Source organism: Streptopelia decaocto (genome assembly GCF_964273445.1).
Source record: "Streptopelia decaocto genome assembly, chromosome: 3".
Lineage (NCBI taxonomy): Eukaryota > Metazoa > Chordata > Aves > Columbiformes > Columbidae > Streptopelia > Streptopelia decaocto.
This window is the reverse complement of record NC_138656.1, coordinates 64,089,923-64,105,654: the sequence shown is the minus strand read 5'-3', so window position 1 is coordinate 64,105,654 and position 15,732 is coordinate 64,089,923. Positions and strand designations below refer to the sequence as shown.

Below are 15,732 nucleotides of genomic sequence, written 5' to 3'. Positions count from 1 at the left end.
ACAGAAGTCTGGAATCATGATTCATCAGAAAAATAACCAGGTGATGATTACCATAATGTTGGATCTGGAAGTGTAAAGAGGAGAAAAAAATATATAACTGAAGACTATGGAACAAAGTTAGTACACTACTACTGGAAATTTATCAAATATCTCCAAAATTCCAACTTCATAAACACTAACATTCCAAAGGCTACCAGAAACACCAAGGAAATATCAGGCAGACCATAATTTCAGAATTAAATGAAGGAGATTAAAACAGTTTTGTTGATACTACTGCTTAACAAGACATTAACTCAGATGAAGTCTCGGGGCATTTAAGACCAGGATCTCCTGAGTTCAGCCTAATTTAACAACATCACGTTACCAGTAACCTCATTCATCAGTGGAGACAAAACCTGTCATTTAACAATAAAGGTGTTTTTGATAAGTAAAATACTATAGTCTATATGAGTCTTCCTAACTGTTAACTGTGCCTCCTACAGTTCACACAAATGTCCTGTTCCTCTGCAGGGCAATTTGCAGGAATGAAGGCTCACTTCCAGGCACTCCTGCAGTCCTGTGTGTTGCTCTAATTTAACTAAAGCAAATAGATTTCTCCCTGAATGACATTTCAAAGCATCTTACAACAAAAGTATGATGCTCATTTAAATTCTACCACTATTTCAGTCATGCTGTAGTCTTGGAAAATTTAGTTAATGATTTCTTGAAGGTAATATACATCCTGTTTGATTTGTTTTCTCATTACAAATTGCTAGTTTCAGAAGCCTTACATTTTAGAATTTGTGGAACGTGACCCACAATCCTTCATTTTAATCCATTATTCTGTTTATTCTCTCACCAAAGGGTTACAGCCCTGATGCTGTTGGAGTTGCTGGAGTACCAATGATACATCTAAATATTGTCCCTTAATAAAAAGAGATATGCTTTTTGCTTTTGACAAGTATGGGACTATAATTCACCAAGAAACCTAATCTCCAGTCTTTTTTCCTGTCTTAGTATCTACTTGGATAAGTACCCAAGAAAAAGGTGTTTATTTTCAATAACCTGCTACATATCTGAGGTCACAGTCATACTTTGTATCCTGAGCTCTGTTTCTAGAAATTATCTCCTTTCCCATGCTATCAAGCACAGTGATGGGCATGCCTGAAAGGTAAAAAATCACCAGCTGTCTGTTCCAAAGAGTTCCGTACTGATATTAAGAAATAACGAAAAATGCTCTGTAAGACAGTAGTTTAAGCATTAACTGACATTTTCTCTGCCAAACTTTATTTCTAAATTTTGAAATAATGTCTGTTTAAATAATCATAAAGCTTAGCTTGAATCTCACTTTTGAGAGTTTGAAAAATTATTGCTATGCTGAATACTCTTCCAAAAAACCCCATCATTTGTATTCAAAGGAACTGCTGAGGAATAGGAACCTACTAGTAAAGGATAACATCAGTTTCATCTGTAATGCACCAAATATGACACACCTGTGCCTTTGATTTGTATTAGTTCTTCAGTTTGAACAAATTCTTAGCTTTGGGATTTATCTACTAGGTGGGCTTTTTACTCCAAATTTTAGTATGTTTATTTCATAATAACTTGTTGGTAGTATATTCTCATATTGATGATCAGTGCTAGGGTGATCTCGTGTTTTCCTCAGATGTTATGTCAGCATTGGTTATCTTTGAGAAAATCTAAGAGAATTGGGCTCTGCCCAGTCTAATTGCAATACTAAGCTGACCTAATCTATCTGGCCTCTTTCACTCTATCTTCAACTCATTCATCCCAGACACCACCCTGAAGAAGAAAATTTCACCAGCAGCTTAATCTAGGAATCAAGCTATGACTAAACATCACACTTGAATCTATCAGTGGGTCGTTGTGTGAATTTGCATAAATCATACCATCTGTGATTGTCTTTTTTTTTTTCTCTGTGCACTTTAGGAAAACACTTGATAAATATACATCCATGCAAGGAACTTGAGCATTTAGATACCATGGAAGTAGAAAACTTAAAGAAAAATATTAGCAGTGAACCCTACAAACACTTCTACTGGACTTCCTTATTTACACAATACATCTTACGCATTTTAAATTATGTGTAAAGAAAGGATGGTAGAAATAGAGTTAAAACTTCTGCACTATGTGCACTTTTTACAGAAAAGGGGGATAACCTGGACAGCATGCGTAACAGGCTGAAAGATGCTGATGAGAAGAATTCCATTCTCCTGAGAGCTCTGAATGAAACCTTTGGAAAGCTGTCAGCCATTCCTAATGGTAAGCTGGAAAAGTGCTGCAACACTTGACTCATCCCTGTTCTCCTGTGTCACTTTCCATCACTTAACATCTGTCTGTTTAGTCTTTGCCTGTGTCCACACTGTGTCCACTTTGACCATTGGACACTGTAGTAAGACAAAAATGAGCAATGTGAGAGAGAATTGAACTGAAAATTAATACCTGGTATTGGTTTGTATTTTGGCATGGTAAAAGGTACCGTGCTACTGCAGTTTGCAAAAGGTTTCAGAAAGAAAAGAATTAAGATATCCAGAATTATGATACTGAGACAAATAATATTTTCTTTAAATGTGAAAAGACTTTTTATGAAACTACTGTTTGATGAACCATTATAATTTAACTAGTATAATTTAACTCAAGAAGAACGAAGACTTACTGACCTTACAGAAAACACAGGATGAAATTTGCTGTGTTTTGTCTTACCTTTCTACCATACTCTCATTGCTTTATGCTGCAGTATCATTTCCAGCCTCTGGTGGTGTATATCTTTTTTAGACTGTAAATTGCTTAGAACTGGAACAGGTTTTCCTCAATGAACTCTGAAATTCTATGCACACTTGTAATTCTATATAGCCAAAAAGATTTCTAAAAAATTGGTAATACACATTAAAATCCCAGAGTTCTGGGATGTTAGCTACTCTGTGTTGTGATAGTGAGAGACAGGGAGCTACAACGTTGTGATGAACGGTGATAAACTGAATGTTTGTTTTAGAAAATAAAAAGTTTTTTAGCAATGTAATTTGCTATGACTTTTCTCTCCAAGAAGCACTTTAGAAACTGAAGATATGCCTTAAGGAAAGTCTCTAAAGAAAATCTATATTCTTTCTGATTTGTGATGGTCTGGAAAGTTCAGACTGCAAATGAAAATTTGGAATGAAAAACTATTTACTTTTCATCTTGCACATTTTTGTGGCTTAAAGATTCCAGATCACTGAAAAGTTTTGGTTTAGATTTGATGATCCTTGAAATCATGCATTCAGAAAAAATTGTTTTAATATGTCATGCTCATACCACTTCTCTGTTTTTGGCCACATGACTTAATGTGCACAGATAGACGTCTCAGTCAAACACAATGGAGCTCTAAAGCCAGTTAACTCAGGACACAGAATACTGAATCTGAAACAAGAAATATGAAATATGCAACCATTAGTAATGTAATAAGCTTCTGTCAGATTAGAGTTACAGGGTACTCACTTCTGGGACAAGGACATTCATATAAACAGGTGGATGTGTATTAAGAATGAAATTCAGAGCAAATAAATGGCATGGATAAGAAAATGCAGTAAATTAGTTGTCCAACAGGGAAATAAACAATGAGAGTGGGAGAGAAAATGACCCTGTCATATATCTTGTTCTTCAAGGTTTCAAGAAAGCAAAGAGCAGCTTAAACTAATAATTCTTGTCTCCATGTTATACCAATATCCAAATAAAAGCAGAAAGATTCAAAATGGGATAGATGGGTAGATCACCTTAGGACAAGGACCCACATGTGCAGCGATAGGCATAATTTAAACTGTGGCTAAAAATAAATACAATTTGTGTGACTAACATAGAGAAGTAACAGAGTACCACCAACTTTCACTCACCAGAAAGATGCATGACCTTTAATAATGGCCTCAAAAAGAGATGCTTAAATATGATGAAAAAAGGAAGTGAAAAAGGCGATCAGAACTCTCTGTTCTTTCACTTTTCAGTATTGATGATGATAATGATTTATCAAAGGTTCAGTTGTATTTTCAAGGTGCTATTGTATTTTGGAGGCTTATCATCCAAAACTTCAGAAGTAAGGGTGGGGTTGTTTAGAGCCCAGGTATAATATATATTTACTCAAGAAAGTAAAAAGGCTCATGTAACTCTCCAATATGCAGCACAAACCCACAAATTCTCTATGGCCCTAGGAAGCATCATGTGCTTTCCAGTCTTCAGGCTTGTTTGCATCAGATGTTCCACAGATGGAGAAGGACCTATACTGTTGATCCCTTGAAATGGAGAAAATGTCAATGTTTCCCATGTCTTCACAGTCGTAGGAATGTGCAACCTGCTTCACGCAATGTTGTTATAAACTAACTCTTATCAACTATCTGTTAGTCAGACATGGAAAGAAAACACAACCTCCTGTGCTTTCATCACTACTGTAATTCAATCTGTTGACTTCATGGACTACGACAGGAAGCCCCAGTCAGTATGAAAAGTGGTTGTTTCAGAGGTGTCTAAATTTCTGAGCTGCACTCCAAAATTCTCATGTGACTGAGGGACAGGAGGATACCTTGGAGAACACAAGGGGAAAGCTACTCGATGAACAGTTTCAAAGAAAGCTGGTGGCAAAGCATGTTCCTGTGAGTCCCCTGACTCCATGGTAACGTGGTGGCAGAATGGGAGTTCACATAGGTTCCCTTGCATGCTGGAGAATCTACCACGACATTTACTACTTGCTCACTTCCTCCTATCTGTGGGAATTCGGAAACTTGGCCAGCTCCCTTGCCCAGCACAACCTGTGCTCCTGGCTCATCATGTGATGTAATCCCAGCATGGCAACAGCACCTGAGCTGTTCAACACCTGTGTGACATGTTTAAAAGCAACACAATTTACTAACACAGGATTTGGATAAATACCTACTAGAATACCCAGCTGTCTGTTTTATCATTTATCAACAGCAGAATAAAAAACATTCCAGGCTTGAATGTTTTCACGACAAAAATGGAACATTCATTTCCATTTTGCAGGCAGAGAGGTGGGACAGTGGTAGACTAACTGTTTTGCTCAAGGTCACCAAGGATGTCTTTGGATGTATGTGATTAATTCAGTCAATGAACCCTTGGTGTTCCCATTCACAAGTTTATTTGTCACAGTTTCAGCTAAACCACATGGATTTAGATTTCTGTACTCTATACATCAGAACATTGAAAGTCCTATTTCTATTATAAGTATCAAATATTATATCTGACACTTGATCAGAGGTTAACCAGTGAGTCAACAGCAACAACAAAATTGCACAAAAATTTACCTAACAAAAATGATTTGTCCTTTACATACAAATGGAGCTGGAGCATCTTCTCTTCTTCAGGTGTATTTCAGGTCAAAAAAAAAGACATAAAGGGCTAGACTGTGCAATCCATGCTTACAATTAGTAATGTCTTACTACATGTGAAGTAGGAGCAGTCAAGGAACTACACAACACAATTCAGGATGATAGAATTTTGACCCAACTTTATTCTTAAGATGTGTGAAGGAAACTTCTGTACTCTAGGCCATTATTTCATTATTGTTTTCTACCTACAGATACAGCTATAAAAGTACAGACAGCCAAAGACAAAGCAAGAGAAGCCAACGATACTGCAAATGATGTCCTGGCCCAGATTAGAGACCTCAACCAGAATCTCCTGGGCTTGAGAAACAACTACAGTAAACTTGCAGACGACGTGGCAAAAACAAATGCTGTTGTGAAAGATCCTGTCAAAACCAGTAAGATCTTTTTTGGGTTGTTTGGTGGTGATTTTTTTTTCAGTTTGTGGTTTTAATTTCACATCTCAAAATGAAACAGAGGCATTCCAAAATTTCACTCACATAGCATTACTACAGTATGCTGGGATTAAATGAATCTCTATCACATCTATTTTCTGGACCTTATATAAAAAATAGTTTTAAATCTTAAGGACTCATGCTATTAGTTGGAAAAAAATAATGTTATCAGGACCAACATGCAGAGGAAGCAAATAATCAACAATTCACCCCTTGATTCAAGCAAAATTCCACACACTAACCCTGTCTTCAATCAGTCAGATTATCAGTTCTGGGAAAAATGCATGACTTCTTTCATATACATTACTGTTTTGGGTAGAATACTTTAAGAAAGAGAAAAAGGAGATTTTAGGAATTTTTTTTGTATGTTTGGGGTTTTTTGTTTTTTTGTTTTACAGTAAATTCTGTTATCAAATGTTACAGATTTTTTTAGAATTTTCACTTTGGTTATAATGGATAAGATTTCATTCTAAATTACAACACATTTTATGGTAGATTACTAGAACATAACGTATAGGAGTATACAGCCAGGGCTGACAACATAACCAGAGTGTCTTTACAAAATTACTGAAGGACTGATTCCACAGCTAACCTGGGCTCCCCAGATTGTCATCAGCTTGATGAAGCAGGTCATCTGAACACATTCGGTTTAGGACATTGTCATTCTCATTCTGTGGATAACTATCCTCTTCAAATTGTAGCTGTACCAGTGAAGGAAGTTAATTGCAGTGGCTGTTTGTCACTGCCCATCTACTGCAAGTTCCTGATCCCTCATCAACTGAGATACGTGTATGAGCCCAGGGTGTAATCCCCATCAGGCAGACTGATCCATAGGAGTTTAGAGAATATGAAAAGTAGTTATTGATTGAAATAGCACAGTTAGATTATGACAGGTTATGGAACAAGCAGATCTATGAGGTAATGACCTGTGGCAGTGTGGTGATGAACAGCTGAAAAGTGGCTTAAAAGCAGTCATTTCTTGGTGCTGCTGGGTTTAGACTATTCCACCTGTCCCAGACCAATTATTCTAAGACTATGTGTACGTTAGCATTTTATTTGAAATTAGAAGCAGTAATGTAGAAGTTAATCTCTTGATTTTCCACAGTCACTATTATTTGGTTCACACTGGGTGGGTGGTATTAACACTTGCAAACTCTTTCATGTCAGATGAAATTTAACTGGAAGATGTTATTCAGAAGCACGTTTTTACCATTCTCCAACTGCTAATGGACACTCAGATTATGGAATGAGATTAAAGTAAATGCAGAGTAGACAACTCCAAATCTATGTAGTGTGTATTATGATACTCACAACTACATGCTAAAATAGACATGGCCTGTCATGTATGTTCAAAATTCAGGCTCTGAGTTCTCATTATACACCTGTGCAAAATAGAGAGGGTAATAAATTTTTTCTAGGCTAATCCTTTCCCTTAATTTACTTTACATTTGTGTTTACATCTTCAAAACATTGTCTTATGTTGTCTTCTGCTTTTTCTCTTCTTTGACTCCATATCTTGCCTACAGAAATCAGTACGTACATTTTCTTTCTTACTGTTTTTATTGTGCCTTTTCCAGTAAATGATGATTTGCTGCTTACCACCACAGCTTCTGCATGGTGCTCTACTTTTCACATTCACTGAAAAGTTAAATAGTTTCTTTTTGAAGGCTCCAAAATAAACTGACTTGGTAATTAGTTTCACTTCTGTGAAACCTTAAGAAGCATCTTGAAGGTTTGGTATCAGTGTCTGGGTGACTATTCAAAAACTAGATATCCAAACTTTCATGCTTTATATAATAATAATAATAATAATAATAATAATAATAATAATAATAATAATAATAATAATAATAATAATAATAATAATAATGTTATTGTTATTATTGTTATTGTTACTGCCATTCAGTATACATTATTCTGGTAAATGCAGGTTTGTCCCTTTCTATGTCATTCACACAAACCCATACCCTCATCCTTAGTTCTGCTGATGAATTGTCGAAGAGAGGGCATTGTTCACTCGTTGTTTGTCTAGAGGCAACAAAGTCATTTGAAACTTAAATATAGAGAAAATATATCCTTGTGAAATTATTAAATTTACCTGAAAAAAAATAAATATCTGCAGTTTACTGCCACTGGTTTTTAATCTGCTTTCAGCACACATAGAGAATTTTAAGCTTGTGACCAGTATAAAGCCATTTTCTAGTTGTGGCCATTGTAGTTAATTGAAGAATTGAAGTTAATTAACTTCAAGTTAATTCTAACCCTGTTTCAGAAATTACTAATAAAAACTAACCAGTTTTCAATAATCTAGCATTTTTCTTCAAATTAGTGTTAAAAATTAAAAAAAAAAAAAAAAAAAAAAAGGAAAGGAAATATTTCATTCATAAGTGTATTTTGCTACAGGAAATGTTTTCCATTAGTATCACCCTGACCTGAAGCATAGTTTCTGTTTCAAAATCCTTCTTTAATGCCTGCATTTGCTACTGTTGCTACTTTAACTTGATTCTAAATATTCTTAAATTCTTCAGGTAGCTTCCCGGTCTGTATGTACCTCATAGTAGTATATGCAATTGCCTGCCTATTGTGTATGCAGAATTTTCTTGGATTTTATTATTGCAATGTATAATTATTCTCTGACACTATTCTCTAAAACTCTGCCTTGTTCTTTCTTGTGAAGTTGCTGATGCAGATTCTAGTATTAAAACCCTAGAAAAGGAAGCAGATCGCCTGCTAGATAAAATCAAGCCAATCAAAGAACTTCAGGATAACTTAGGGAAAAACATTTCTCAGATAAAAGAGCTGATAAACCAAGCTCGGAAGCAAGCCAATTCGGTAAGCCTTCTTTCTCACTAAGATGACCTTTTGAGTATTGATTGGTTTTTATTTTCCAATTTTCTATTTCTTTTCCGCAGGGTGAATTCTTTCTAACTCTAAACATGTGTAAAGAAAGCAAATAATGTAGTATAATTTCTCAGATAAAAAGAGAGTATTCTGATATTTTTCACTTTTGTATCTTGTTTCTTCATTTAAAACTTGTCCTTGTTAAATGGATAACATATGTAGGAATGTATCTAGAAATGTTATTATTTAAGAAGTATGGTGAATGATAGTACAGCAGAAGAGTCACAACACCATTGATCTTTTCTGAAAATGAAAATGTATTTTTTTGCCTCAGCACTGATACTAAGCCCCTGATTTCATTTCACAGAACTTGCATTACCTGAGAATGACACCATCTCAAACTCACTGAAATTGCTGAGTGTATTTTCTTTTCCTATATTCTTGACTTTCTTTGTTCAGTAACAGTTCTGAGGACTCAAACTTGAGTCAAGAAAGTATTTCTAGTCCATTTAATGGGTTTGGAGTCCATCTCCCTGACTCAGTAGTACTCTAAACTTGAGGATCAGCTGGTTAACAGCAAGATTATTCAGCATGTGACCTAGTGCAGTGAAGGAAAAAAATTCTTTAAGACAGTACTTAAGAAAACCTCCTGAAAATTGGTTAAAAAAAATGAATCTACAAAAAATAGGATCCTGGGGAAGAAGTGTATTCCATATACTCAATGAAATTTGCCTGCGATAGAAAGACGGGTGTGCTGGTTTCACTGACAATGGGTTAATTTTCTTCATGCAATTAGAAACCTTTCTTTTTCATAGCTAACACACTCATTATTTGGACTTAGTTTGAGAACAAGAAATAACACCCCAGCACAGAGTTAATGTTTTTAATAGCTCTTCTGAGAGCCAAGGATGTTCTGAGCACTCTGCCCACACTTGCGAGGCATCAAGGAAGGGGGGCAGAGATGGGGCAGAGCTTGACTGACATCCAGACTGATCAATGAGAGTATTCCAGCCCATTAGCATCATGCTTCATATTTAAGGAGAGTTGGGCCTTCTGCTTTTTCCTCTCTTTCTCTCTCTCCCTCTGGGTTGCAGCCAGGGGAGTTTTGGTTGGGACATTTAACTCGGCTTTTTACCATTTTGCAGAGGCCTCTGTGCTTTTCTGCCTTTTTCCTTTCTTTTCTCTCTTTTGGATCAGCTGTTCAGGACTGGGATATCACTTCCTGGGACTGGTTGCTTAGCGTGGATGGAGTTTGTGGGGAAATTGCCTTGAGTATCTTTTATTTCTATTGTGTATATATATATATATTTGCTAGCAGTGTATTAGCATTTTGTTATTTTATTAAACTGTGTTTATCTAAATCCAAGTTTCTCCCTTCCTTTTTGATTTTCTGCCCCATTGGGGGACTTGGGGGAGTGAATGAGCAGCTATGGTGGTTGTATTGCTAGCTCAGGTTAAACCACAACAGGCTATGGTGGTGATATGGTTTTGTTACATTCATCTTCTATCTGAAGGCTTTGAAGTACTTAACTGCTGTTCAGCATTTCTGAGATAGGGAAATAGTGAGTTAGGTCATATAATGGATCTCCTTTCTGACTAAGTTTGCCCTAAGCATAAGGTGATACCATTATGTGCCCCTACTCTAAAACGTGTCCAGCTAGAATTGAAATACAATTGTACTGTCATTATGTCTATGCTGACATTATGAAGGCAAACAGTATACTATTTTTATGTATGCCCAGAGCCTGAGGAAAGTAGCACACATATCCAAATGCATATGTCACTCAGCTGTGAAAATCCAAGTTATGAATACCAACTCCATCAGGGGCAATGTAAAAGCAGTGATAGACACAACTGTTGGTTTAAAAATAAGTCTTAAAAGGTATCTTAAATTGGCATAATCAAAGGTATTACAAGGAAAAAAAAATAGATCATCCTGCCTATCTGATAGCAATATGCTGTGATCCCTTACAGAGTGCTGCTTATTTTCCCGGCTGCACATTCTACTTAGAGCCTATCTCTGCTGCTAGAATTCCACTGCTGCTTGTGTTAGACCAGTATATCTTCTAGCTGTTTCTAAAACATACAGTAAGTCATTTCAAATCTGAATGCCAGAAAGAGCTTTTATTTCCTTTTAATAAACAATCTCAGAAAGAAAATTCCATTTCTACCTCTTGTGCATATCCAAGTAACTCCCTGGTACCCATAACAGAGAAATGGGAAAGAACAAAGAAAGAAAAAAGTGTGATATTCTTATCATTATTTGGAAGCAACTAAAATTATTTCTGGAATAATAAGCAGTAAACTGAATTCTTTCTGCTATGTTTTTTTTGAAGATCAAAGTGTCTGTGTCCTCTGGAGGCAATTGTATTCGCACGTACAGACCAGAAATAAAGAAGGGAACATACAACACCATCATTGTCAATGTGAAGACTGTAGTTGCTGACAATCTGCTTTTTTACCTTGGAAGTGCCAAGTTTGTAAGTCTGTCTTCTGCTTTTCTTGTCAGGGTTGCTCAATCAAATCAGACTACTGAGAAACAGAGGATGAGAAAGGTGCTTTTTTTTTCCTCCTGGAGGCTTCAAAGCAGTAGTAGTGGGCCTAAGATAATCTAGACATGTACTGTGTTTGGTATTAATGTAGGGACTTCTAAAATATGACCAGCAAATATATATTTATTTTTTTAATTTTAACTAGATATGAAATGGGAACTTGTACATATTCTACATTAGAGCTTTAAAATTCACAGTGCAACCAGGGTAATTTTTGAGTCAGTTGTGAGTTTTCTGTTGGGATTGAAGTAGCTAATCATTTTGCACCTGTTAAAGCTCTATCTTTGGCTTAAGATTCTTTGTTTGAACCAACAAAAGCAAGAAAAAGAGAATCTCATTTTAGATCACTGTGAGATTTTATGTTGATACTTTACTGTCCGTATATGTGTTTCAGATGCCTCATTAGACCTTCTAAATTGTGAAGATTCTGGAAAACTTCTTTTAATTAAAGTATGAGATTGTTTCTGTTTTCATATTTTACATGTAGACTGACTTCTTGGCCATAGAGATGCGCAAAGGGAAGGTGAGCTTCCTGTGGGATGTGGGATCTGGTGTTGGACGAGTGGAGTATCGAGATCTGACCATTGATGATGGATTTTGGTACAGGATTGAAGCCTCTAGGCAAGTATATGTTTTACTTGCAAGATTTGGTTCCTAAAGAAAAAAAGGCTGAATTTAGCAAGTTCTGCTACTAATCCACTGTCTGCTACATTTGAAACATGGGCTTTTAAAAAAAAAGATTCTTTCATAAATGTGAGAAATTCTGGTCTGGTTTCATGAAAGCTTTTGAACCTACATCCAATAGTGTATACACTACAATTACTATTGAAATAAGAATTGTTCTGTGTCAAGAATTTATTTTCATCATACTTCCCCTCCAGCATCAACAATCTGTGGCTGCTTATATTCCCTTTTGTTTACCTATCACTCTATCGATTCTCTTTTCAACTAGCTTCCTTTAAAAACACTTACAGGTTTTGGCACTCACAAAGATAACTACTATCCTTTTCTCCCTGAATTTCAAAGAGGAGCACCTTTTCTGAATTTCTTGTTTTGATACAGTACTTCAATGGTCTACCATACTCCAGTATCTTGATTCTTACTCAAAACACCATTTCCATAGATAGAATGTCTCTTCAAACTGGAGATATTAAAAAATATGCAGTTTATGAAAAATCAAGGGTAAAATCTGAAATTATAATTCCCACTTTGAGATCAGTTTTTGAATGCTTTTGCACTTGAGAAATATAGATACTTTAATATTAAAATTTCACATTTGTTACCTGAAGCTTATATTTTCCATTCAAATAGCAAACACATGGCATATGTTGTAGTAGTTACAGCATAAGAATTACATAACCTCATATCATTTATCCTCTACTTCTGAACAAATCTTAGTAATTTAGATAACATCATCTGTATTGCAATTTTATATGAAGCTGAGAAATTCCTCCTGCATCACTACAGTTAATTTCACATAGTATTAAACGTAGAAGCAATAATATAGTCAGAAAATTAGAAAAGAAAAAGGAAAACAAAGCACTCCAATTCTGGTTATATCCATGGCTCTCAGAGGCGGAAATGGCATCCAGTTTAAATAATTTAGTGAAATCACAGAAATCAACCATTCAGAGCAGAGAATTAAATAAAACTATGGCACTGTCTCCAGAAACTGGCTTAATGAAACCTTATTGCTAGGAAAATACAAATTGGGGTGCAATATGAATTGTTGAAATCTTCACACGCTCATGTTATGCATACTAAAATAGCTTCATGACACAGTAATGCCAGACTTTCATTTACAAGAAAGCTGCTTCAGCAGAATATGGAGCCAGGACACAGTATAAAAATTCACACATCCTCCAAAAGCACATTGCCTATTAAGCTGGTTGTTCTGGATATATAGGGTGTGCATGCTATTAGTTTTGAATGAACTGCAGGATCAGCAATTTAGAACAATTACAGCTGCACAAATCTGAAGTACAGAGCAGTGTTTAGGAGAATTACATTGCAGAGACATTAGTTGGATTTGTGGGATTAAGGTGAAGAACTTGGGACTGATTTTGCATTCTTAAAGCAGACTTAGTAAATCCTGTACCTACTGAAGATTCTTCCATTTTGAACATTTTAGTCCATTTAATAACTCCCCTCTGATTCGCTTCATAAGCTGCTGGAGAGTGTTATTAATTTCATTCTCTCGCCTTTTTTTCTCTCTAAATGTCTGCTCAGTTCCAGACACAGACTTTTTTTAGCAATCTTACAGAGCCACTGGGGCAGCTGAGGCAGGGCACCCACTTAGAATGAGGACATAAGATGAAATTCTGACCATGCCAAGTTTTGCCATTGATTTCAGTGGTGACAGACATTGACATACAGTAATAATAATATAGCAGGTTTAAAGATTGATAGCAGTTCTTAACCAAGGATCCCAAAGGGCCTTAAAAAGGGGAGATGTGGTGGCCAAAAGGTTCTCAAGTTCATCCAGCATACTGAATGAAATCTAAATATGAAAAATCTGATGAGATTTTTAACTGATCGGTTAAATCAGTTCAGTTAATAACTATGCCAAAATTTCCAGTGTGTTAAGCCCAAATTGATAATTACTGCATCAGTTTTCCAGGGACAATTTTAACTTTCATCACCTTTTTATTTGAAGTGTACTAATACTTTGCATTTTATTGTAAATGCAGAGGTTATCATGGAAACATTTTAATTTTTTTTGGTAAATAACTGAAGTAAAAATTCTTTATTCAATACGAATTTCCTATAATTTGATGGTACAAGAACTTAACAAATGTCACTTACAAAGTTACTTACCTGTTTACAGAGGCAAATATGATTGGCATTAAGAACTGCAGTCGAAATATCAATTAGCAAAGGAAAATCTGGCATAACAGTATGTGACAAAATTATTTAAAGCACATTTCCAAAATGCAAACTGTCGATTTTGTGAAACGGTCAAATGGACAATAGAATGTTTTTGAGGCTCACTAGATCAGTGAAACAATGTCACTCGACTTCAGCAGGCCTCAATTAGGAGCAGGACCTGATTAGTTTTGATTTTAACCAAGTGTGATTTAAGTATTACCATTGTTTTAATTGCTATTGACAGAGTTTAAGAAGCGCCCTTCCTTTGAGGGCAAAGAACTCTTGAGTCACAAGTTCCCTGTAGACACCTCCAGCCCAGTTCAGGGAGAATTCAGTCTTAAACTACTGTGCCAAATCTAAGCCATACTTTCCAATGAAGATTTTCTGTGCTCTTAAGGGGCCAAGGAGAAGAGGTTTCTACACTGTATTTTGTAGTCTAATGTTGATAACTTGCAAATGTCATCCCCATTATACCATGCATCTCCTGAAGAGCAAACCCTGCATGCATGGCATTATGTAAATTTTTCAGATGATCAGCCACAAGGTGATGGTACATCTTCTGTAATCCACCAGTTTTGCAGAACTATCACTAGAACAATATCTTCTAACCTGACGATTTGTCATGCACAGAGTAAAAATGCCTTTTTGCTGTCAAGTTAGCCAAGTTCTTTCTTCAAGCTCAATTGTCCTCCCTAAATAAGAGAGAATTATTTATGGAAGAAACTCCATTGTTAGCATTTCAGTCTGTTTGAAGATGAAAGACAACTGTGCTATTTGTGACATATTAGACATCCTAAAAAAGTGTCAGTCTGTTCAGTGACTTCTGCATTATTGCACTTGGATGTTTTTAAACTGGAATCTTGATTTCAGCACTGTGTTATTGAAAGTTCTAATGACTTTCTTTCAGAGAGCATTAAGGTTAAGTGGTTTAAAAAGAAATCTTTAGCAACTGTTAGTCATTCAACAATTACTGCATTAAGAACTTCTGTTGTTTAAAGGACTTCATGCCAATAAATCTGAAAAAAAAAAAAAGGTAAAAGTTTGGAATTTATCCTGCATAGAAATCTATCTGCTTGGCATTCAGTTGATTTTGGAATAAAAGGTAAAATATTGTCATTAAAAGGAAATTAAAAAAAAACAAAACAAACAAACAAAAAAAAACCACCAAAAAAAACCCAACAGAATAACATGGATGGCTTTAGCCCACATTGTTAAAATGATTGGGAGCATCTACATGTTTGTGTACCCCAGAAGTCACTTCGGAAATTCCTGAGGAAACTGAGGGTCCCTTCCATGTGGTTTCCAGAGCTGCCAGATTAAGGTATGGGTGGGTAATCAAAGAGCTCCAGTGGTTTTTTGTAAATATGTATTTTTCACAAAGAAATCCTTGAGATCCCTGACTACAAAGCAAGCAAGATGGCACAGATCTACAAAGGTATACTCCATTGGTTGGCAATCATCAAAATTAATTTGTAACCCTGCTTCACAGTTCAGGAGAAATTAATCAAAACTGAAATGTTTCAATGGAATTTTTTAAATTATTATTTAAGTGGCTTTTTTTCCACTTTTATGTTATTTCATGAGAAAACTGTCGTGTCATTCTGATTATCAGGTAATAGGTTCTGAGACAAATGAATTTCTAAAGAGTGTTTTTTAGATATAAAACGCATA

General features: G+C 35.7%; 1 protein-coding gene across 2 annotated transcripts in view; it reads left to right on the top strand.

Annotated features, from left to right (window-relative positions):
- LAMA2 (laminin subunit alpha 2) overlaps positions 1-15,732 on the top strand; it is a 359,087-nt gene that overhangs the window by 300,899 nt on the left and 42,456 nt on the right. For both annotated transcript variants that reach the window (XM_082048323.1, XM_082048322.1), the window contains exons 42-46: positions 2,146-2,262; positions 5,561-5,743; positions 8,478-8,632; positions 10,978-11,121; positions 11,681-11,814. In XM_082048323.1, the coding sequence (XP_081904449.1) occupies positions 2,146-2,262; positions 5,561-5,743; positions 8,478-8,632; positions 10,978-11,121; positions 11,681-11,814 (733 nt within the window). The remainder of the gene's footprint in view (positions 1-2,145; positions 2,263-5,560; positions 5,744-8,477; positions 8,633-10,977; positions 11,122-11,680; positions 11,815-15,732) is intronic.